At 38.9% G+C, this 25,309-nt stretch overlaps 2 protein-coding genes across 6 annotated transcripts in view; both read right to left on the bottom strand.

The window, feature by feature from the left end:
- The window catches only part of LOC311081982 (uncharacterized protein), a 38,097-nt gene extending 32,957 nt beyond the window's left edge, over nt 1–5,140 (bottom strand). For 2 of the 3 annotated variants that reach the window (XR_014606065.1, XM_084112734.1), the window contains exons 1-2: nt 4,679–5,077; nt 2,917–3,059 (exon numbers count right to left, since the gene is read on the bottom strand). Coding sequence is in view for 2 of the 3 variants with exons in the window: in XM_084112734.1 (XP_083968860.1) it covers nt 2,917–3,001 (85 nt within the window). In the remaining variant the exon portion in view is untranslated. The other variant, XM_084112735.1, reaches the window with a different exon arrangement.
- Nucleotides 5,141–11,134: 5,994 nt separating this feature from the next.
- Nucleotides 11,135–24,525, bottom strand: LOC311081351 (uncharacterized protein). Of its 3 annotated transcripts, XM_084111892.1 has the most exons (4): nt 24,458–24,513; nt 23,834–24,025; nt 12,858–12,909; nt 11,135–12,827 (listed from the first exon to the last, which is right to left on the bottom strand). In XM_084111892.1, the coding sequence occupies exons 2-4, from the start codon at nt 23,952–23,954 to the stop codon at nt 11,819–11,821; spliced, it is 1,182 nt and encodes a 393-aa protein (XP_083968018.1). In that variant the 5' UTR covers nt 23,955–24,025; nt 24,458–24,513; the 3' UTR covers nt 11,135–11,818. The 3 variants fall into 3 exon arrangements, with proteins under 3 accessions (XP_083968018.1, XP_083968017.1, XP_083968019.1); XM_084111891.1 differs by having other exon boundaries at nt 11,135–12,909; nt 24,458–24,525; XM_084111893.1 differs by lacking the exons at nt 23,834–24,025; nt 24,458–24,513 and adding an exon at nt 14,500–14,620 and having other exon boundaries at nt 11,135–12,909.
- Between the last annotated feature and the right edge of the window lie 784 nt (nt 24,526–25,309).

Here is a 25,309-nt window from a genome sequence, read left to right as displayed (position 1 = left end):
CATTTTTGTCTCAGTGCATGCATTGTTTTAGTTTGACAGGGTCGGCGCTAGCTTAGCTTAGCATAATGAATGGAATCCTTTGTTGCCAGCTAGCATGTCCTGAGTAAAAGTGATATAAAAAATAAAAAAACCCACCTAATTACTTCTTGTGGCCTGCGTATTCACAACAAGTATAGCAATGCAGATTAACCCTCTGGGGACCAAGGTGTTTTTGGAGCCCTTGAGATGTTCTGACATGCCTTGAAATTTGTGCTTTTTTCAGTTATTTATAAACATGTTAATGGCAAAGGTGTAAAATCACTCTATATAGCACAAACAGGGCTACCAAAATATGCGGGCAACGTGTATGTAGATGTTTGTATTTTTAAGAGAATAATGTTTATGCGTGGTTATTGGAAAAAATAAAAATGAAAGTGGCTGAATTAAGACCACAAAACACATATTAAATATGTGTCCACAAGACTTTTGTCTAATTGATGTTGTACCTTTGAGTACTGGCTTCAAAATTATGTGAAAATAGTCTTGCTTTATCGTTCACAAAAAAAAATACATTGATTTAAATGGTGTAAAACAGGTTTTGCTTGGAAAGCCAATATGCGAGGGGGGCGTGAAGGAGTAGTTTACACCTGGGTTGTCCCACCCACTCTGCAACTAGACTCTGCATAATTAGCCATTCATTCAGGTGTGACACTGACTGAGCCACAATGCAAGGACAATGCCTATATAGAAGAATACTTATATTGACCATTTAAGATTTCGCTTACATCTATCTTGTAAATATGTTTAGCTATTTTATTAAAAATGTTACAATTACAACAATAATTACAATTTCAACAATATTTCAAGTGTACTCTTTCTTTGTAAAAAAAAAAAAAGAAAGAAAAAAAAGATTATAGGCCTACATTTTATCATATGTATTCATTAGTTTGAATATAGCCAACATTGGAACATCTAACATCTTAGTCTATGACTTTATTTTTGACAAAAATAGTGTGACTAACGCCTGACTAACGTTGTTTTATTGAAATATCAGGGCATATAAATGTTAATTTACGTTGCTTATACAAATACATTTTATTTCAACATATTCCAGTCGATTTTTACTCATCTCAGTAGGCTATGGCAAAGCAGTTTATTCTTTCACACACAGACACGCGATTCATATTTAGGCTAAACACTCTTTACAAATATGTACCCTTCATTCATCTCACAGAAACGCGAGTCATATTATAGAAATGCGATTCATCTTTTTGCGGTTTACAGGCCTACACTAACGTTATAACGTTATTCCACACTTGAGAAAAGAAAACAGCCTACCTCACTCCTCAGCGCGATCTGCTGCTCATATCAGGAGATATTTCGCCTCATCAGCACTGTGGAAACTTTTCTCCATAAAGGCTATAATGTCTCACTCGCGACCATGCTCGCGACGCGCTTTGTTTACAGCTGATGTGGGGGCGTTTCACAGACTGAAATGGTTCTCAGAATTTGCATTTGAATAGCGCGCGCTCTCCGGGGAGTGGTCACATTACTGTGAATCATCTCGTAATGAGGTCGACTGGAGTCGCTCTCTTTGTATACAGATTACAGAAACTAAGAATATTTGTTTTTTATATAAATGACTTCAATTAAAAGCTGCGATCTCAAGCTTTATGCCCGTGGGTCTGTTTGCCTGTTTGACTGAATTTTCGCGGAGTTATAGATCATTTTCGAACGCGTTTCAAACGGGAGTTTACTGACAGAGAGAAGGCAGAAATCGCATCATGTTAATTTTTCTTTATTTGTCAAAAAGCAAAACACTTTATTTTTATTGTGAGTATACAGAAAAAAAATAGAAACTGAACAGGATCGATTGATGTATTACACGAAAATGAAAGATCAAAATTAACAGAGCATTTAGTTTATTTTCATTGCTAAAAAAAAAAAACGAGCAAAACGCGCGGGCGCGTTTGTGGTCCCCAGAGGGTTAACACTAGGCGATTTCCTAGGCAGATATTGACATGGGACTATATTGGGGGGAAGCACTGCTATTTGGCCGCAGAGATAAATAGGTAGATATTGTGTTGAATGTTACTCAAAATAATTGTTTTTAGGCTACTTATGTATTATTTCGCCTAATTTAATGTTTGACGTTGGAATAACGAATGTCCAACATGTGGCGACCCGCTCAATGTCAAATAAAACCACTTTAAAGGTGCTCTAAGTAACTTTTTTTTACCTTAACTGAACAGCTTCGGAGTCATTGGAATGGTTATATTACTTATTTGGGGTTGAATGGTGGTCGTTTCGCACCCCCCTGGTGACTGTGAGCGGAAAATCCGCACTTGCAACTTTGAGCCGGCGGGCCACCGGCCGCCGCATCAGGAAGTATCGCGTGATATCAGGTCTCGCGATGTAAACAATTGCTTTACGGCCAAAAGAAATCTGCTAAAATGCTGTCATTATTGCGCTCCCTCACGCTGTTCGAACCCGAATGAAGAAGACGTTTTAAAGAATGTCCCATCTGCTTTGATGTCGTTGATCTACTAGCCTCTGGTGCCTGAGAATCGCCAAAGAGTTTTTACAACAGTGTTGTCAAATATCTATTCCGAAGCTGTGGGGGGGGCTCTAGAGAGAAACCTGCGAGCAAAAAGTGAGAATACAGCGAAGAAATCCCGAAACTACTGAGCCCTGCTTTAATTAGGACACTCTTCAAAAATACCCAACAAATGTCCAACATGGAAATCGGATCTTCTCAGGTTGAAGTAGCATTAGTATTTGTCTGTTCATGTGATCTCAACATGTGGCGACCCGCTCAGTGTCAAATAAAACCACTTTAATTAAGACACTCTTCAAAAATATATCACTCATTTCTGTAGAGCTGGACATTTTAATAAGGATCAAATGACTGAGTTCAGCTTTGAGAATGAAACTGACCTGTTTGTTCCTCAGTTTCTTCTTGTTTCACACTGAATGTTTCTTCAATCTTGAAGTCTTCACTCTCCTCTTTAATATACGGCATCTTTATAATAGATCTCAGTCACTTCACCAGGAGTTATTCTGTTCAGTAGTTCAGTTCACTGGTAAGAGAGTCAGTCAGTCAGAGAGTTAATGGACTTAAATGATCTGATTAGAAAAAAAAAAAAAGAAAAAGAAAAAAAACCACTCCAAACTAGCACTAATTTTTAAACACAAATTACACAGTTGGTTTATATTTAGACAATATAATATTTAACCCTTAATCAGTGTTCAAAAAGGATAATGTTTTTAGTGTTTGGGGTCTGATAGACCCCAAACTTTTAAAGAGCGATTGCATAAGGAAATATACATTTTTTATATGGAAAACTATATATAATTTTTTTATTTACTTCTCAACTATACATATATGCTGTGTTTTTGTGGAAATTTGGAAGGTTTTTTTTTACCTATTTACTGCACAATTACATAAATTGGCTCATGAAAAATGATTTTTTTAAAGAAAAAATCACTTAAATGACAATCTTAATTAAATCTAAATTGTTGGACATTGCTCTATGTGTTAGGGATAGAATACTGACATCTGCTGGTTTGTGGAAAAACTTTATAAATTATAATTAAAGAAAGCAAGTGCAATGACCACATATATCCAATAGAGGTCCATAGAGACTCATTTAATTTTCACTTATTTTTTATTGATGCTTAAAATTCTCCTCACAACTTTATGATATATATTTTGTAAATATATATTTAAACATTCTGAAATGCATAAACAATCTGTATTTTTGTCAAAGTTAGAATTTGTTGTTGTTGTCTGATATATTTTGAATTATCTGCTTTTACAAATTATTACACATACATTTGCAGAAACATTACAAGTTCCCACTATGACATGACTGTAATCACATACTATTTATTTCAGAAAATTATTTATCAACAATTATTTATTTTTTAAGAACAAGATGAATTCTTGTCACTGTTCATTTGTAAAAATTTTCAGATTTATGCCAGTTTAGTTGGTTTTATTTGCCAATTTCTATAAAAATGCTCTGTTGCAGTGGCATACATGTGTGTGTGTGTGTGTGTGTGTGTGTGTGTGTATGAGATAGAAAGTTCGTTCCACTTTGTGTTTATGCTCTAGGGCCAGACCTTTATTTAAATGTATTTTTTTATTTTTTTTAGATTTATGCCAATTTTTTTTTTTTTTTGCCAATTTCTATAAAAATGCTCTCTGTTGCAGTCACATGTGTGTGTTTGTGTGTGTGTGCATGAGATGGAAAGTTCGTTCCACTTTTTATTTATGCTCCAGGACCAGACCTTGGTTTATATGTAGAAATTTTCAGATTTATAATGGATTTACTTTTATTTTTTTGACAAACAAAATGAAAAAAAGTTTTTTTTGGTTTTTTTTTCATTTTCCCATTCATTTTCAATGTGGGATCATTTTGACCCCAAACACCTTAAACGGTAAAAAAAAAAGTACACACCTTTAGAACAACCAAATCAAGCCCAGTTTTTTTGTGCATGTTTAGATAGATTATTTAGAAAAAGTAACAGAGTTTCATGCCCCTAAGATAAAGGTAACACTTTTAAAAAATGAAGGAAAAGTCCAGTGGGGTCCCCTGGGACCCCAAACACTGATTAAGGGTTAAAAAAAAATTCTTTGTAGATTACATTTAATAGATTAAAACATTTGCAGCTGGTTAGTAAAATTTGTCATTACTTGTTTGTTGTTCTCGTTGTATTTACACTGTTTGACCAGCAGGAGTCGTCCGTGTTTGATGTGATTCGAGCGAGTCGACACAGTGAATCATTCTGTGCAGCTTTGATTGATTCAGTTGACCCTTGAGTTTCAAAAGCTCCGTTTCTCTCATCACTACTTGCAAATAGCGGGATTCATGTTTATGATAAATTAATTCACGATGTAGGGAGCGAAATGAGACACACCTTTGCTGCTACTCATGTATGGATTTGCATAACTTGCACAAAAAACGTTCAATAATGTTAGATAACTCACTTTAATGTTACATTCAATATGAATTAACCTATTTTACATAACCTGTAAAAGATATTAAATTGATTCACCAGTTTGCATTCATTTAAACACTTTAAAATGCTTAAAACAAACCTTTCTTCAGCCGAATCACAACATATGCAGGAGCGCGGCGCAGCCTTATGACGTCACATCTCTCCAAAATAAAAGTCCTGAAAACAAAAGCGGCGTTGGTAAAATACACATTTAAATTAATCTTAATCACTAATAACTACCACTTAAAAAGTCTAAACTACATCGAGTCATCGACTATGTGAGATTCTGTAAATGGCACTAATAACACTGTTTGAGAGCAGAAAACAATTACAAAGAGTGGGCAACTGTTTTCAATAACAAACCAATTATTTCTTGATGCATTTTTTTTGTGTGTGTGTAAATTAAAGATTGACAGACCGTTACTGTTTTTGATAAAGCTCTAATTAAAAAAATAAAATCCGGGCCACAGACTAAAAAAAATACAACAACCATTGGGTAACATTTTATCAATTGTTATCAACATGTTATCAATTGTGCAAAATTAATGCAATTGTGCACAATTAAATAACAAAAATAATTTATTTTTAATTAAACTGATTGTGTGTGTCCACTGCTTTATTTTCCTTAAAGTGGATGAGTGTGGTGGAAATCGCTCACTGTTTTACACACATGAACAACATTTATATTATTTTTTGGCAACACTTTACAAAAAGGTTTTATTAGTTACATTCAGGGCTTGACATTAACTTTTTTGCTTACTAGCCAATGTGGCAAGTGGTTTTCCAAAGTTACTAGCCAGACAGCATTTTTACTAGCCACATTTTTGTTGTGAACTAACCTGATAAAAGTTGACTATGGCAAGCTAAAATTTACTTGAACTAGATTTACAACCCTTTTAAATGTAAAACCACTGTAAACACCCAAATCAAGACTACATAAATGTATAACAATACAGGTCATTATCATTAGCTCTGATAAGGCTGTGTGTAAAGCTCCTTTTCTTTAAACAAAACCATGTATTAAGATAAAGACATAAAAAAGTTGCTTCTTATTGCATAATAAAAGTGGTGCATGGATGTAGAAGATTAATAAAAAACTAAACTAAAAAAACCTTTAGCATTAGAAACACTGTCTGTTTAAATATCAGAATCAGACACAGAATTACTTTATTGAGCTGCAATGGGAAATTCTTTGTTACAAGTTGGAATGGAAAGTAGGTCAGTCTGGAAACCTCACGAAAAATGCATGCCATGGTTCGGACAAAGTTGCGTTCCTCTCATCATAAAGAACACATTTCAGTTTGTGTCATTTTTGTGCTCAGGCCCTAATAATGACTACTGGTTAGGTTGACAAGAAATGGATAGAAATATACAATGTAAATGTAAACACTCCTTATCATCAAAAACAGCAGTAAATAATACAGAGTAGAAAAACATCTCTGCTTTAGAAAAACAATGAGCAATGAAGAACAAATTATTTTTGGCTCATCAATTCAAATTCTGCAAAAATACTTGAACGTGAGAGTGATATTGAAGGAGAGGAGCAGATTAAATGTCCTCACAGCTTTCATCATCAGATTCATCCTTTCTCTGCTGGTCTCTGTGCTCCATGAAAGCTGGCCTTCGAGACCGGAGACTTCCCACATGCCACAACTTGATGGCTGGGACTGGATCAAAGTCTGTGATGGAAACAGTGGACAGCTGTACAGTCAGCTGGTCTGACAAGGTCTGATTCTTAAGACTGGTCCGCCAGTCACTTCTGACCAGCTTCATGGCACTAAATCCCCAAAACGCTCCCAGCTCACCAGCATTTCTGTCTGCCTCTGGCCAATATCGGAAGTTGGTAATGTGCATGGCACGCAGGATCCCATGGCTCACATCTCCAAACCTGTTGTCCATTGTCTTTGCCAGCAGGTCTATGAGGTGGTCTTTGGACTGATTCAGGGAGTGGTCTCATTTAATGATAAATACAGTCTATTTGGTGGTTGTACCTGGATTTGTATTTGAGCATTAAAGCCATGGTGGAGGTCAGGCAGTCATGGACTTCGGCCACAGTCACTGAGGAACTCTGCATGGTTAGGGACAGGCTGCTGAGCTGAGTCAGCAAGTCACGCAGGAGCAGGAGAATTTGATGACCGCCCCATCCTTCATAATATGGAGAAACCCTCGGGCCTTTGCCTTCTGTGTTTCATTCCCAGCTCCTCCAGGCAAGTAAAATGCCCTATGGAAACTCCCCATAGGACTTTTGGTTACCCCAAATGCATACTGACAATAAAAGGCTTACTGTGTGGCAACCTCTTGGTGTAAAAGCATCTTGGTGTCAAATGAAAGGTAATACTCTGAAGTTTCTTGTAGACTATTTGGATTGTATGTCAGTGTGCCATATAAAAATAAGGAATAATTAAACAAAAGTCTCTATTTTTGCATTTTCTTTGTTGGTTCAGTGGGTGTGTATAAGATGGACTATACATCTGCACACAACTAATATTGGATAAAACATTGAATATTTAATTTCTATAGATTCCTGTGAATATTTCAAGACCCAATATGCTGCATCTACTTATTGCTAAGGGATATACACTGCAGCTAGAAGTTAGGGAAGCACCAAAGGCGGAGGAGGGCATTTTGCCGTAAAAGGCCACCCGTTCCCCTTTGGCCTTTACAAATATACATAAAGAAATGCTGCATGTTGAAATCCCCACCCTGTAGAGAGAACTACACTACTGTGGAGATATACACATGGAGGACAGAGATAAAAAATGACCCAAAAAACATAGCTTGGGCTAATGCCCTTTGAAAAGGACGGTTTTATTGAGCTTCTGTCGCATGTTGTTGCTCTGTAAGCTAAGGTTAGTCATTTTAGCGATGTGATGCAGCCTTAGCTTAAAAAACAGGGACACAACTAATGTTAACAGCGTATGGTGGTGGCTGTCTATCTATGCCATACTGTGTTTCGCCGATGTGCTCCCCGAACACAAACACAGCCTCTGACCCTATCCTCTTCCGTACAATGTACACGACCTCTAGCAGTTTGATGCTGTGATCGTCTGCTACTTGCTGATGCCTGACAAATGACCCACTCTGCTGCCCTGACGACCCTCACTGTGCCTTCTGATGGAATCACCAGACCTCCATTGTTTTTTTGAAGTCAGCAGGTGGTAGCTCTGGTCCTTGATGGCAGATGCAGCGTCTGTCACCAGGCTGGCACGGCAGACATCACAGGGCAGCTTCTTCAGAGCCCGTCGCACAACAAATCCTGAAATTTGAGTTAGTATAATAATATCATAACTTATAATAATAATCATTAATAAGAATGGGGAAATTAAGGGAACATTTCTCTTTTTGGACTATCATTATATTGTTTTCACCCAGATTTTGACTATTGGCTGTAACATAATTTAGTAATTCTGACAGGTCAATTTAGCTCAAAAGGAATTATTAATTAATTTATAGGGAATTCGAAAGAATCACTTATTACGACCGAGCAAATGACTCGTCCAGGGTTCATTTGAACCGGCTGTAACTATCAGCTCTGCAGCGGATATAAATATCCAAACTATAGTGAAACACTATTTATTAGCAAGGTAACTTAGATCAGCAGTTTAAGACATTGAATTCGTAAGTACATACAGTGGTGTGAAAAAGTGTTTGCCCCCTTGGTAAATATGATCAAATATAGCTGTAAAAAATAAATCTGCATTTTTAATCCTTTTGATATTTTAATGAAAAAATAACATTATGAAATAAATGATGTGGGACTAATTTTCTGCCAGAGGTCCTGGACATCTTGTTCAGATACATGGCATCACGGATTCGATCAAATACCAACAGATAAAAAATCGAAACCTGACAGCCTGTGCTAGAAATCTTATAATGGGAAACAGGATGGAGAGATTCTGTATGGAGGAATGGTCTCTGATCTCTTGAGGTGTTCTCCAAACTCATCAGGCATTATAGGAGAAAACTCAGAGCTGTTATCTTGGAAAAAAGAGGTTGCAAAAAGTATTTAATAACAGGGGGCAAACAATTGTTCCCAACGTGTTTTGGAGAAAAACATTTATTTCATAATGTGATTTCCCCCCACTTTCATTTATTTTACTTCAATGAAAGGTTAGATTTTTGCACATTTTTTAAATAAAATATCAAAAGGATTAAAAATGCAGATTTATTATTTACAGCCATATTTGATCATATTTACCAAGGGGGCAAACACTTTTTCACACCATTGTATACTGTTCATGTCTGTGTGACAAGTATTCGCAGAGTTTTGTTTCGTTTTTGTGACACGCACCAGAAAAAAGTTCACAGAGACAGCAGAAAGCACACTGTTTTATTTTACAAAAGCACTATGTAAAGTCCCTTTACAGCTTAGCATGAAGTATTGTTTTATCTGAATGACCATAAATAGCAGAATATTTTAAGTTGATCTCGATGCTATGTAAAAAAAATTCCGGCAGAATGCTTTGTCGACCCCCGAGGGTTCAGGTGTCCTTTAAGGTGTCAGTTTAGGTTGAAAATTTTTCCAACACTTCATGAGTGAATTCTCAAATGGCAATTAAGGGTTCCTTTATGTTTGAAACTCTTTCCACACTGATCACATGTGAAAGGCCTCTCTCCATTGTGAATTCTTATTTGGACTTTAAGGTTTCCTTTATCAGTGAAACTCTTTCCACACAATATGCAGGTAAAAGGCTTCTCAGCATGTGCAAGATGCAGGATTATTCTTGTATCTGCTTCTGGATGATTACAAGGCTGAAGGGCAGACATGTCATACCCTGGTCTGTTGGATAGTACAGAATCTTTCTTGGTGGAAAGGAGGAGTTTACCTGACATGCCTTGCTTGGTTATCTCTTCACTGATATATCCAAATAGTTCATCCTTGTTGTCCTCATTTTTCAGGAAGTCACTGTTCCAGTTAAGTTTTGGAATTGGAGTTCTCCCATCTACTTTAGTTCTTGATCTGGTTCCTCTGCATTGGTGATTTTGTGTTTTGAGGTTCTCCTCTGGATATGTATCAAACACAATATCCAATCGCGTGACAGATTCATAGCTCATGTGTGACCTCACAAACCCGTTAACCATTTTTCGGACAGCGGTCATATTGAATTTAGGGAATTTGGGGGGTCCTGATATACCCAATCATAAATGTAAGTATTCCTATGGGTTTCCCATGGTCAAAGAAGGTAAAATAGACATCAACTTTGTATTTGTATCTCATCTGGCTCAAAAGCTATAGCCGAATCTCTTTCAGGCGGCGGCCATATTGGATTTTTGGCCGCCATCTTGGTCTCAGGGACCATTGGCTCGGGCGCCCTTGCTAAATCATTTCAGTATCCCCTCAGCTACATCTGTGCCAAATTTGGTGCTTGTAGATGAATTTGCGTGAACAATGGGGTGTAAGGCCCCATACTACAGCCTAAACTGCTTTTTTGGACAGCGGCCATATTGGAATTGGAGGATCAAGGGGTCCAGATATACTGGGTCATAAATATAAACATTCCTATGCGTTTCTCATGATCAATTAAGCTGAAAAACATATCAAGTTTGTATTCGTAACTCATGTGGTTCAAAAGTTAAAGCCGGAACCCTTTTCGGGCAGCGGCCATATTGGATTTGGCCGCCATCTTGGCTCCGAGGGTCGCTGGCTCCGGCGCCCTAGCTAAATCATTTCGGTATGACCTGAGCTACATCTGTGCCAAATTTGGCGCTTTTAGATGAATTTGCGCGAAAATGTGCTTAAGTCCCCCAACTATTAAGGGTTCCTTTATATTTGAAGCTTTTTCCACACTGATCACATGTGAACGGCTTATCTCCGGTATGAATGTTCATGTGATACTCAAGGTTTGTCTCTGTTGTGAAGCTCTTTCCACACAGTTTGCAAGTGAAAGGCTTGTAAGACTGGAAACACTGGAAGAGAGAGCTACTCTCTGAGAGTACAAAGGAAATTAACATTTGAACTCACTCTTGTGAAGTTAGCATCACCATTTGAGACGCAAAAGTCTCACCTCAGAATACAAATCTTCCCCTCCTCCCCCACTTCCCCTCTCTCATGCTGAGATCACATGAAATTCACCCAAAAATCTATATGGTTTAATGTGAATAATTATCATACAGTATTACACATGTTTGGTATAATTTGAAATGTCTCAGTGCGACTGGTATAAAGGTCACATTCCCAAAGAAGTAAACCAAAAGGTAATACGGTTTTTAAGAGTTTAAAGATAACTGGCACACAAAGGAGGGTGGGTCTCTAGACAAATGTTCTCCGACTCCCAAAAGCTGTCAACTCTGAATGTAAATTCCCATTGTAGCAGATGTTTCCATGTGAAAGAAGTTTCTGTCTATATAATGAAATGAAACAAGAGGATCAGGGCGATTCTGTAACCCAGATCAGCCCGTGATGCAAAGTGTAAGCAAAACACTTCGCATCATGTATTAACAATGTCAAGGTATTGAATCTTCTCTCTTTATTCAAGATCATTTGATGTTTTGTATCTATTATCTTTGAACTGATTATGAAATTGACCTGATACATTTATCTGACATAACAAATTGTAAACATTGATTTTATTCTAATGGACTCTAACAGTAAAGAGTTAAAAAGAATCGCCAAACATTCGCTCACATTTAATGATGCACAAATATCATTAAAACCTTTTCATTTATGGAGTCAGATGAAATAATGAGAGAATTCACATAAGAAAATGTATTTCATTTAATAAAATTACTTTGCCACGAGAAAACACAGTAACATGCAGAGACCTTCCCCGCTGACTGGATGCCTCCATTGGGCCGACTGAGCGTGGGCTTACAGGCTTCTCTCCGGTGTGAATTCTCATGTGGACTTGAAGGTTTCCTTTTTGAGTGAAACTTTTTCCAAACTCTTGGCAGTAGAAAGTCTTACCCCTCCAGTGTGAATTCTCATGTGGCCTTTAAGATGTTCTTTTTGAGTGAAACTCTTTCCACACTGTTGGCAGGTGAACGCCTTCTCTCCATTGTGAATTCTTGTGTGTTTTTTAAGGTTTCCTTTATCAGTGAAGCTCTTTCCACACAATTTGCAGGTAAAAGGCTTCTCTCCAGAGTGAATTCTCATGTGGCCTTCAAGATGTCCTTTTTGAGTGAAACTCTTTTCACAATGTTGGCAGGTGTAAGGCTTCTCTCCAGTGTGAATTCTCATGTGGACTTTAATGTTTCGTTTATCAGTGAAGCTCTTTCCACACAATTTGCAGGTAAAAGGCTTCCCTCCATTGTGAATTCTTGTGTGCTTTTTAAGGTTTCCTTTATTAGTGAAGCTCTTTCCACACAATTTGCAGTTAAAAGGCTTCTCTCCAGTGTGAATTCTCATGTGGCCTTTAAGATGTTCTTTTTGAGTGAAACTCTTTCCACACTGTTGGCAGGTGTAAGCCTTCTCTCCAGTGTGAATTCTCATGTGCCCTTTAAGATGTCCTTTTTGAGTGAAACTCTTTCCACACTGTTGGCAGGCGTAAGCCTTCTCTCCAGTGTGAATTCTCATGTGGACTTTAATGTTTCGTTTATCAGTGAAGCTCTTTCCACACAATTTGCAGGTAAAAGGCTTCTCTCCAGTGTGAATACTCATGTGGATTCTAAGATGTCCCTTTTCTGTAAAGCTCTTTCCACACTGTTGGCAGCTGTAAGGCTTCTCTCCAGTGTGAATTTTGACATGTCTATTACGGCCGCTTTTTCTTGTGAAACTCTTTCCACACTGATTACATTTGAATGGCTTTGTTCCAGTATGAATTTTCATGTGGACTTTGTTTCGTTTTTCAGTGAAATTCTTTCCAGTCTTTTCAGTCTGTGAGCAACTAAAAGATTTTTCTCCAGTTATGCAATCATGATGTTTCCCATACTGATCTTTCTCTTCCATTTCATTTAGTTCTTGACTTTCCAATTTAAATGCCGTCAGATCTAAAAGAGACAAATACAAGTTAACCAGAGTTTAATACCACAAAACAACAGACATCAAGACATTAACACGGGCATCAAAACCAAAAACATGTACCCTAGATCCTAAACCCACTAGGCTACTGAAAGAAGTGTTAACTGTAATCTCAGAAACTTTTCTCAATATTTGTTTCTCTTTGTTTTCTTTAGGATAAATTCCAAAATCTTTTTCCATCATGTTTGGATTCTATGTGTTTGTAACGACCCTGAGTGTTCTCCTTACCTGATGGTGGCAGTCAGTGGGAGTTCTGAGTCACTCCCCCATGTTAATTGCCAATTAGGGAAAATGAAGTATATAGGTGCTCTGAGTTTTCATTTGGTTAGCACTCTCTGTGGGATAGTTTCTCACAGGAGCAGCTCTTAGAATCCCATTGATTTTCTTTCTTATACTTATCTTATGTCATGTAGCTTTGATATTTTGTTGTAGTTATTTTGTTTATTTCTTTGTTTCTTTATTTCCCTAGACTTTTGTTTGTTATGAGTGATTATAGTTATATCTGTTAAAGAAAATAAAACAATCATTCGTTGAATGTTGATGTTTGATTCCTCTTTTATGTTGCGGCATAAAATTGGGGACTTGTCCGGGATAGCTACATGTATAAGTAACTGTATAATGTTTAAAAAATTTTGCCCTTGTCTTTTCCGAGATATTTGCGAAATATTTGCGAAGATATTTCACAATGATTTTGTATTATAAACTGCATATTTTAAGGCCAAGGTCCCAGAAGGGCACAGGAATTGTTTTATTATAATTTTTAAATGTTTTAGTGTTCACTTGAGTAAATGAGTAGACTTCAGGTATTAAGAGTGTCCCCAGCTGGGTTTACAATCCTTCCATTGGGGCACTGTTTGTTATTTTAGTTTGTTGTTCTGCCTTTCTTATTTTTGAAGGTTATTCTGGCCTTAGGTTTTAAATCTGTCGGGGGTACGCTTCGGGTTTTTGGTTTAAATGTACCAACTGTCCTTGAGTTCAGCGTTTAAATGCTGCCTCGAGTCTGGTACACCTTTGAAGATTAGGTGGGTTCAGTTAGTTTTGTTTATAGTTAGGAACCGAAGTCTCATTTTCATTTAAGGTGACACTGTTTGCTGTTTTCCGTGTCTGTGCTGTTTGTCATGCCTGCTAAGAGTAGCCTATGAAGATGATGTTGGGAACGACTTGTGGTAAGTCTTCATCTATCTTGTAACTAGGTGAAGTTTGCAACAGGAGCTGTGCTGTGCTGTGCTGTGACTGTCCCTGGTGAGGTGGCTTATGGGATTTGTAGTCTTAACATTGTAGTTTATTGGCTCGTTTCCACTGAGCGGTACGGTACGCAATTATTTGCATTTCCACTATCAAAAGTTGTGAATGGTACCAAAATGCCGAACCATACCGTACCACTTTTTGGGTACCCTTCCGTTGTGGTACGGTACTAAAGAGTGCAGCTAGACGTTGATTGGTTGACAGATTATTGTCACTTGCGCATGCTTCAAGGAGAACAACAACGCAACACAAGAGGCAAATTTTTAAACCACAACACCATTGCAAAACAATGCCGCCGCGAAGCATAACGTTACCTTGGTCGACCCAGGAGGTGCAGACCTTCCTGGCTATCACTGGTGAAGAGAGGGTGCAAAGGGAACTCGATGGCATGGTGAGGTTTTTCAGAGAAGAATGTCGTCTGAGCGAGAGAGTGAAACACTCTGTCCACACCCGAAAAAAATAAGCTCACAACATCTCTTAAAGAAAACATCTCCTTAAAGGGGGTCGCACACCGGACGAGAAGCGCCTTGTCCTAGACGCATCGTGGAGCTTCTCGTCCGGTGTGCCGCGTGTGCGATCCCCTTAAACCCAATCTGCAGAATGTGTTGCCACCAACCTTTTTACCCGTCTCCGTGTCCATCACTCTGCGGATTACGCCATTTTACAGAGTAAATTGCAATTATTTTACTAGTCATGGAATGGGAAACGTGACATTAACCTGTTAACAGTGGGTTCTGTGATCATACAGTATATCCCATTTCTTTACTCATCTTATTTTTGCATTTGTATTTGCACTTGATTTTTTTGTTCAAATCTGCTATATGCATGGGGGGGGGGGGGTGAAACACTCATTTTCAGTCAATCTTATGTTAATGAATGAATGAATGAATGAGGGGGGGGGGTGAAACACTCATTTTCAGTCAATCTTATGTTAATGAATGAATGAATGAATGAGGGGGGGGGGTGAAACACTCATTTTCAGTCAATCTCATGTTAATGAATGAATGAATGAGGCATTTATATAGCGCATTCATATGTACTACTGTACACCCAAAGCGCTTTACAATCATATCAGAGGATCTCTCCTCAACCACCACCAGTGTGCAGCATCCACAGTACAACGGCGCCAGTGCGCTCACCACACACCAGCTATAGGTGGAGAGAGGAGAGAGAGTGATAGAGCCAATTCAATGTAAGGGGATTATTAGGAGGCCATGATTGGTAAGGGCCAATGGGTGGAATGTGGCCAGGACACCGGGGCTACACCCCTACTCTTCACGAGAAATGCCATGGGATTTTTTATGACCACAGAGAGTCAGGACCTCGGTTTTACGTCTCATCCGAAGGACGGTGCTCTTTGACAGTATAGTGTCCCCATCACTACACTGGGGCGTTAGGACCCACACAGACCACAGGGTGAGCACCCCCTGCTGGCCTCACTAACACCTCATCCAGCTCATCCACCTCATCCTCACTAACACCTCATCCAGCAGCAACCTGGTTTTCTCCGGAGTCTCCCATCCAGGTACTAACCAGACTCAGCCCTGCTTAGCTTTAGTGGGCAACCAGTCTTGGGCTACAGGGTGATATGGCTGCTGGCCATAATCTTGAGTACCTATAGAGTAGTATTGCATCCTTCAAATCTTCAAAAAGTCTTTAGTTTTATTATATTTATATATAGACAGAGAATACTCCTTCAAACGTACAATTTAATTTTTGAAACTTTGTCCATGTTTAGCATGGGAATCAAACTCTTTAACAGTGTAAAAAACTCAGTATCCATGAAATAGCATTTCACCCCCCCTTTAAAGAGAGATGGGTCTAATGCTAGAACTTAAGGTAAGAGCTCAGTCTGCAAATTATTGTGAAATATCAGAGAGAGAGATGTGAATTATGTCCACATTCAATGGGCTTAAACAGTACAGTAATGTTGCGGGGTAAAAAGTACAATATTATGCTTTGGAATGTAGTGCAGTAAAAGTTTCTCAAAATAAAACTAATAAAACGACCCTAAGAAACTAAAGCTATTGCTCAATGAAAATTAGGTAAGTCTCAGGGGGAAGATGCAGAGATTGTTTGACCGCAAGGTTAAATTCAGAGAATTTCAAGTAGGTGACCAAGCTGGCATTGTTACCAGTTTTGATTAGTCCTTTCCAGGCTATGTTTATTGGACCTTATACGAATGCAAAATGTTTTCCCAATAACAACTATCTATTAAACACGCCTGACCGCCAAAAGAAACTACAGGTGTCACATTCACCGTCTGTCATCGTCCTGTCTTCACTACAGTTCCCAGAATCCTCCATCATTACCTGCACCTGCTGTTCATCATTATCATCATCTCCTTCACCTGTGCTCCAGTTATTATCATTATCTGCATCACCTGTCTTGTGTTCATCTATCTGTGTATTTAAGTTCCCCTCTCACTCCTTTTCATGTCGGTTATTGTTTGAGCACACACTCACTGTTTCGTGTTTCTCTTTATTATTAATAAACCTTGCTATTTTGTATCTTCGCCTACCTTCATCTTCTTCATCAACCCTGAGACGTTACAACAGGTTTGTCATATTAATTTATTAAAACCTTATATGACTCCTGTGACTTCTCCATCTGTTGATATTGTGTCAACTGCAACTGTTGGTCAGAGCACTTCAGAGGTATTTGAGAAGATGGTGGAAAATTCAGGTCCAATAGCTATGGACAAAATTAACCGTCCTTCTCGAGAAGTAGTGGAAACTCCACAATTCTGAAGTTCTTGCTAATTTTACTTCTTATTTGTCTCATTTGTCTGAATCAGAGAAGACGGATATTATTAAGTTGGTAAGTTCATTTCCCTCTCTCTTTTCTGATGTCCCTACCCAAACTTATGTCATTGAGCATGACATTGACGTTGGTATGGCTCAACCTGTAAAACAACATGCATATCAAGTAAACCCTGTAAAAAGGGATTTGCTTCAGAAAGAGGTAGATTACTTACTTGCTCATAATTTAGCAGAACCCAGTTTTAGATCTTGGAGCTCTCCTTATATCCCGATAATTATTATCGTTTTTGCACTGACTACAGGAAGCTTAATACACTGAAAAAACCTGATTGTTACCCCTTACATAGAATTGATGATTGTGTGGGTCGTGTTGGCTCTGCTTAGTTTGTCAGCAAATTCAACCTTTTGAAAGGCTATTGGCAAGTGCCTTTGACATCTCGTGGTAAGGAATTGTCTGCTTTTGTTACACCAGATAGGTTCCTGCAGTACACCGTTATGCCTTTTGGGGTCAGAAATGCTCCCGCTACATTTCAGCGGTTGGTAAATCAAGTACTGTCTGGGTTGTCAGGATGCAAGGCTTACTTAGACGATGTTGTATTGTTTAGTTCTTCCTGGTCTGAAACATCTTGACCAAATGGAAGAACTTTTTGTATGTCTGTCCAAAGCCAAATTAACAATTAACCTTGCCAAGTGTGAGTTTGGAAAAGCCACTGTGACATATTTGGGTAAGGTGGTTGGTCGGGGTTGTGTAAAACCAATCAACGCTAAAGTTGATGCTATTAGTAGTTTCCCTACACCTAATACCCATCGTGAACTCCGTCGATTCCTGGGAATGGTAGAGTACTATCGAGGGTTTTGTCAGAATTTTGCCAGTGCAATTACTCCTTTGACTGATTTATTGAGTCCAAAGAAATCATTCAAGTGGTCAGAACAATGCCAGAGTGCTTTTGATAATGTGAAAGCCCTGTTAGCCAACGCTCCTGTACTCGTTGCCCCTGATTTTAAGAAACCGTTTCTTCTTGCAGTTGATGCCAGTGCTTATGGTGCTAGCGCGGTACTTTTACAGGAAGATGCTGATGGAATTGAACATCCGGTTAGCTATTTTTCTAAAAAAATGTAATCGCCATCAGCAGGCTTATTCGACAATTGAAAAAGAGGCTTTAGCCCTTGTGTTGGCTGTTCAACATTTTGAGGTCAGGTACTATTGTGGAGGTACTATCTGCAATGGAAAACGGAGCGAAAAGCGAGCCAAGATGAGACGAGGCGAGCTGAGCTGGTACTGGTAATGGAAAAGCTCCAATAGTTTACACAGATCACAATCCTTTGACCTTTTTAGATCGAATGCGTGGTAAAAACCAAAGAATTGTGAGATGGAATCTTATCTTACATCCTTTTCATCTACTGATCAAACACATCCAACAACAATACAGAATAAGTCACGGCTGAAGGGCGTTGTTAGGCACGACGCGAATATGAAACATTGGCCGAGGTTCTCAATTAAAGCTGGTGGGTATTAATGTCTGGCTATAATTGTTGTAGAAATTGTGTTGCTAAGACTTTTGTACACCCAAATAGTTGAATTTCCAAAACAGCCTAATACATGAATGAACCTCATCGCTTATGGTCTAGTCTGAGTCAAACATCATAACTAACATGGTCAGGCTGGTTGTCTCCATGTTCTAATGCTGCGGCAGCTTCCCGCAAAAGCTCCCTAACAGATTTTGCCATATCTCAACGTCACGATTACAATATAATCACATTTAAGTAATTTAGTTTCACACATTCAACTCATGCACATGGGACGTCGACGACTTCGCTTTACAGAAGGCGTGTCTCTAGCGTTGTTACTTGAATAAGCCACACCCACTCATTAACATAGAATTTGCATACAGGTTGTCTTTGAAAATGAAAATGAAAACTGAAATAAAAGAGGAATTAAAATGAAAACGAAAATTTATATTTGAATTTGAATTGTGTCACTATTATTGCGTGAGCGTTAATAAAGAGCATTGTAAAAGCTGTATTTGTAGTTTCTTTTTCACGTTTGGCTTTTCATTTTAATATTGGCAGTCTTGCCTCGAGACTGTAGTGAAAATGAAATGTGAAATCACCAATTGCATTTCATTTTTCAATTTGACAGGGATAATGCACTGTCACTGTGAAAATTAAATCATTTAATTTCATTCTCATTTCCACATCCCCCTTTTCCCTACAGTGGTGGAAAGTTCAAAGGATTCCATCAACTATGCCTATGACATCGATGGCATCGTCATTGAATTGAAGGAAATCACCGCACTCAAGGCTTCCCTTCATTACTTGTTGGTGGCCAAGGTTGTCTGTGTTAACCTTCAAACTCATTGGCACTCCCTGAAGAAACACCTACCTCTCAGTGATTTCAGCGCTGACGGTATATCTGCCCTAAAAAAGACCTTTGGGCACACCTTAGGCTTTGTCGTCGGTGGATACCTTTTGAACATCTGCTGCGTCACTGCAGAGAAAATCAATCCGCACCCAGTGTTCAGAACCGAGGTGGCAGCGAGAGGCAACGCTGCGCAAGTGATAAATTCTGTCATTCATGCCGAAATCACATTGAAATGAAAGGCATTGCCAGACAAAGAAATGCAGCGTCCAACTGTACTGAAGAACAACCTCAATGACCTGATCCACATGAACATTGTGAGTGACGACCAAAAGTTCATACTTGACATCTTAATGCAGGCCATCCGAGAAGTTGACCAGGATCCCATGCAGAGAATACTCATTTTTTCTCTCCAATTTGGACAAAAACAAACCGTCCTACTTGAACTAGCGTCTTTGGTCAGCAGGCAAGGAGTGGAGAGCCTAACATGCCACGCAGCATGTACCCTGTCCGGGATGGACCACCGGGTAGATCTCATGTGGTCACGCTACGGGCTCCAAGAAGTTGTGGGCCACAGGGGGAACCTGTACACCTCCACCGGAATCCCAGAGGCTGCAAACTTCCAGTCGAACTTGGATCGGCACCCCATGACTGTTGACAACAGCGTTCTTGACATATTCAACGGTCCCCAACAATATTCTGGGTTTAAATGTTTTTATTTGGTCTTTCAGCAGAAAATCATTTGTAACTACACTTTTTTTATGCAAACAAATAAAACTAACATCCTGACAAATAAGAATGAAAGAAAACAAAAAACAAATAAATAAATAAATAACAACCCACCCAAAAATTCAACCCAAAGGTGCTATCCAGTGGTAAAAGCAGGTGATGAAGGCATAGTAAACATTAATCACTAGCTTGCAGAAAATAAATAAAAGGGGGCCAAATTTTTTCAAATAACAAAATCTTGTTTCTTAGAGCACTCCTAATTCTTTATAAATGTAGTGTGTCCCCAACGATATTCTAAAATCACATTTTTGCAGCTTTATGCAAACACACCCCATGTCCACATGCTGGTCACTAAACACCCAGTGACCAGGGTGATTGCCACCTGCGGGGTTCACATTAACAGGCATTTGAAAATGATTCTTCAAAAGGCCCACAGCTATATCAAATGAATGGATGACCTGGCCAGGAAATCCCAGTGCAGAACCGATGCCAGGATTGAGGCAGTTTTCCTGATGAAGGAACACATCCCAGTACGTCTAGAGGGAAGGGACTTTTTTAACCCACCAGCTCTTCACCTACTGCTGGAGCAGATGCCAATGGTCCTCCCTTTCAGGGACTATTCCCATGGGTTGGGCCTGCGACATGTGGTGAAACCTGTTGCCACACACCTGACCAGCACCCTTGAAGGGCTGTTAAGGAATTCACACAGTCAAGGGGGGTACAAGAACAGCTGGATGGCTTTCCAAATGGAGCTTGCCCTTGAGGAGCTGTTCTTTGGAAGGCTGTTCTATCCTCCATCTAGGCCTTACTCCATCAGCCTCGGGACCCTCTCCACAGATCCAAACAGCCTTACAAATAGAAGAGGTTTCCTGGGACTGTCACCTGTCGGTAGTGCCAGCGTTGGGGAGTCTCCACCACCAATCAAGATCTGGATCAGTGACCCAATACAAAGGCTGAGAATAGAACGGATATTTCCCTTCACTGACACGCTTGAGGCAGGACCGGCTGTCATCGGAGAGGCACTCATGCAGGTCATCCTGTCTGACCTGCATGACATAAACGAGGGAATCTCGATCCAAAGCCTGAAAGGTGACGCTCCTCCTCTGCTGACGAAGTTGGTCGGGTGCCGGACAGTTGAACAACTGTGCCAGGACCTTTCAGAGAGGAAAGGCTTTGACTATCCTATGACCTTTGGAAGGGCACTGGAAATGGCAAGGGCGGCAGTAATGTCACATCAGTAATGTGAGTCTTTTCTAATTACAGTTCAGCGAGGAGACACTCACCTGATACTATTTTGGCAGACCGACTCCATTCGACTGCACGTGGCCCAGTTAGTAGACGTACCGAGTTTCAGCTCCCTCGGACCTATGGAACTTGAGATATTGGGGGGGCTCAGGTCAGGGGGTCCACTCACTCATATCTTTCCAACCACTCAACCGTATCTTTCCAACAACTCACCCGGCCATATCTCGGCGCCTAGTGGCGCTAGGGACACAGGACCAAGTGCATTCGAACAGCTGTGGCCCAATTGCTATACCCACAAGACTTGAGCTGAATAGGGGCAAAAATAAGGGTGGTGCACTACCATATCTCAGCGCCTGGTGGCGCTATAGAGACGAAATGGTAGCTCGTACCAAGGAAGGGCGTGGTGAGCTGGAACCTGCTAACGTCACGTAGTACCGCTTACGTCACGCAGCACCGTGTACAAAAACGTACATTATAGTTCGCCTCAAAGTTTTTTATTTGTGTATTTATTTAATTTGTATTATTTCTTCCCCAAGCTCATAAAATAAATTTGGGTCGAACATAAATTGACAGGGTCGGTCGGAAACTGGAACCAAACAAAAAAAATGTATGCCTTATAGTCATCGTCACATGACCAGTATTTACGTTGCGTTGACAAAAGCAACACTAGTTCTGAGTCACTCCCCCATGTTAATTGCTAATTAGGAAAAATGGAGTATATAGGTGCTCTGAGATTTCATTTGGTTAGCACTCTAGTGTGTACTTTGGGATAGTTTCTCACAGGAGCGGCTCTTAGAATCCCATTGATTTCATCCAGGAGAGAGAAGACTCTCTCAACCACAACAGAATCAAGGACAACCTCAGGGGTTCAACGGCTTCATTCAATGCAGAAGAAGTCCATCGCAACTCCCACCATTTGCTCTGTGCTCTCTCTCCGGCCCAGAGCCGACAGGCCAAGCCATGAGAACAGAGTCGAACTAACCATGCAAGTTCATCATATCTTCTTCACCCAGCAGAGAAGAAAATGATTGCAACTTCAACAACTTCAATTTTCAACCACTTCAAGAATTGTGTCCACTGCACAGACCATGCAAATATCAATTTAAAGAGGTGCTCTGAAAATTATTACCATTTCCTGCTCCATATCACTCACCATTTTACCTATGCATGTATGTATGTATGTATGGATGGATGTATGTATGTTTGTTTAGTTTAGTTATGTTTGTGATTTAGTTAATAAAGCTTGTGCACAATATGTATTTGGTTCTGATTCTCTGCTTGCAAAAGTCTATTTTACTTGATCTTGATCTTGTTACATGCTCAAAGCGCTGTACATGCTAAGAAATAATTATTTTTCGGTGGTCATGAAAGATACGCTTTTCTTAGAATAAATGAATAATCAAAAGAGTTTGTTGGATGAACTGATTAATTGATTGTAATATTAATTTAGCTACATCAAGTTAACTGACCCAAATATTAATAATTAATCATAACAAGTTATGAGTTATTATTAATATTTCCCCTTTGAGCTAACTAGTTACAACTATTTTAACAATTGATTTCCTGCCTTTTTTGGACCTTCAAAGTGTTAATTAAATAGCTGTCAATGCTGTCAATTCCGAAGATGAATGGAGGGTTTGGAGCGACATGAGGTTGAGTAATTACTGACAGAATTTTAATTTTTAACTATCCCTTTTATGAATTTGACATGAAAGATGACGCATACATTTAATAATGTTAAAAAATTGCCTTTATAAAGGGGTAAATATCAAAACTATGCAGATTAAAGTAGAACACTAATGAAAATATGTCATGTTTAAAAATAATATCATGTTTACACCACCAATACTAATGTCACACTTCTTTAACTTTTACTATTTAAAGCAATTGACGTTAATCACATTACGCCATGAATAAGGACTCGCACTGATGGACACACAGCTGAAGTACGAGCACAGATGCGCCTCTCACTTGCATGCGATTGTGAATTCAGTTCTCTTTTTACAGCTAGACACAATTATGTCAAAATTACGGCCGCCGCGTCAGGAAGTATCGCGTGATATCAGGTCTCGCGATGTAAACAATTGCTTTACTGCCAAAAGAAATCTGCTAAAATGCTGTCATTATTGCACTCCCTCACGCTGTTCGAACCCGAATGAAGAAGACGTTTTAAAGAATGTCCCATCTGCTTTGATGTCGTTGATCTACTAGCCTCTGGTGTCTGAGAATCGCCAATGAGATTTTACAACAGTGTTGTCAAATATCTATTCCGAAGCTGTGGGGGGAGCTCTAGAGAGAAACCTGCGAGCAAAAAGTGAGAATACAGCGAAGAAATCCCGAAACTACTGAGCCCTGCTTTAATGTTAATTAAAACATTAGTATTTGTCTGGTCATGTGATCTCAACATGTCTGTCCACATGAGGCGACCCGCTCCGTGTCAAATAAAACCACTTTAAATAGGACACTCTTCAAAAATATATCACTCATTTCTGTAGAGCTGGACATTTTAATAAGGATCAAATGACTGAGTTCAGCTTTGAGAATGAAACTGACCTGTTTGTTCCTCAGTTTCTTCTTGTTTCACACTGAATATTTCTTCAATCTTCACGTCTTCATTCTCCTCTTTAATAAACGGCATCTTCACGTCTTCAATCTCCTCTTTAATAAAAGCCATCTTTATAATAGTGTCACGTGGATCTCAGTTGCTTCACCAGAAGTTTTTCCTCTGTTTATGAACACTTCATCCTATTTAAGAGAAAAATTAACAAAGAAAAATAAATCCTAACTAAATCTCTGAGTGTGTTTCAGTCAGCTCTAGTTCTGAAGTTCAGTTCACTGGTAAGAGAGTCAGTCAGAGAGAGAGTTAATGGACTTAAATGATCTGATTAGACTAAAAACTAATAAAATGCTCAGAATAGTATTACAAATTATTACATGATCACACATTACACAGTAGGTTCATATGAATTAGAAATTCTATGCAACATTTATTGATTTGTAGATTACATTAAATAGATTACACTTAGTAAAATTAGTCATCACACGGTTGTGTTGTTTGACCAACAGGAGACCAGCAAGAGACAAAAAAATTATTTATTTGGCATAGCTTGTAAAAAAGGTTAAATTGCCTAACCACTTTGCATTGATTTAAACACTTTGAAAGCTTGAAACACAAACCTTTCTTCAGCAGTATCACAACAGATGCAGGAGACCGGCGCAGCCTTATGATGTCATACCTCCACTTCAAAATAAAAGTCCTGTTCACACACTAAAATCAGAAATGTGCATAGAATTCTCACGCAAATAATAAAACATGTATCAGTGGCGTTCAGAGTTGAATTCTTGGTGAAATACATATTTAAATGAATGTTGATCAATGATAACTATTAGTCTGAACTACATCTAATATGCGAGATTCTGTAAATGGCTAAACTAATGTTTGTGTGCAGAAACAATTTAAGGGTTCGAGTACGTTTTTCAATAACAAACCAAATTTTTTTTTTAAACAGTTTATTAAAAACAATAAAGGTATGTCAATCTAATTAAAAAAATGTAGGGCCACCAATTTGAAAAATCAATGTTATTAAAAAGTGCATAAAAATGGGGTTATGTAATAAAACAATTATAATGTGTTAATTACTCCCACCCACACTCTAACCTTGGGTTTAATCGCTTTTATAAGCTAATTATGAGGGGTCCTTGGAAAATGTTCTACCTTATAAGTGGTCCATGGCCCCAAAAAGTTTGAGAAAGTTTGGTTTAGCTGAAGTAGGAGAAGTAACAGGAGCACACTTGGCTGATTCTGGGATGACAGAGATTGACTCAGCAGACTCCGACGTGGCTGGAATTGACTTGATTGACTGAAAGATGACAGTGGTTGACTTGACTGGCTCTGGGGTGGCAGGATCCTGATATATATTCTGCTGAGTCCAGTCTTGGCCAGGGGCCTCATTTATAAACGTTGCTTACACACAAAAGAAGGCGTACGCCGCTCTCTACGCAATAATTGCTATTTATAAAAATTAAATT

The sequence above is a fragment of the Abramis brama genome, assembly GCF_963993115.1.
Source record: "Abramis brama genome assembly, chromosome: 4".
Taxonomy (NCBI): domain Eukaryota; kingdom Metazoa; phylum Chordata; class Actinopteri; order Cypriniformes; family Leuciscidae; genus Abramis; species Abramis brama.
This window is presented reverse-complemented; position numbering and strand designations above follow the sequence as displayed.

Coding starts and splice junctions, on each gene's coding strand:
- LOC311081351 (XM_084111891.1), bottom strand. CDS start 23,954: ATGGCTTTTATTAAAGAGGAGATTGAAGACGTGAAGATGCCGTTTATT. Junction 12,910..23,833: donor AGAAACTGAGGAACAAACAG/GTCAGTTTCATT, acceptor TGTCTCTTTTAG/ATCTGACGGCATTTAAATTG.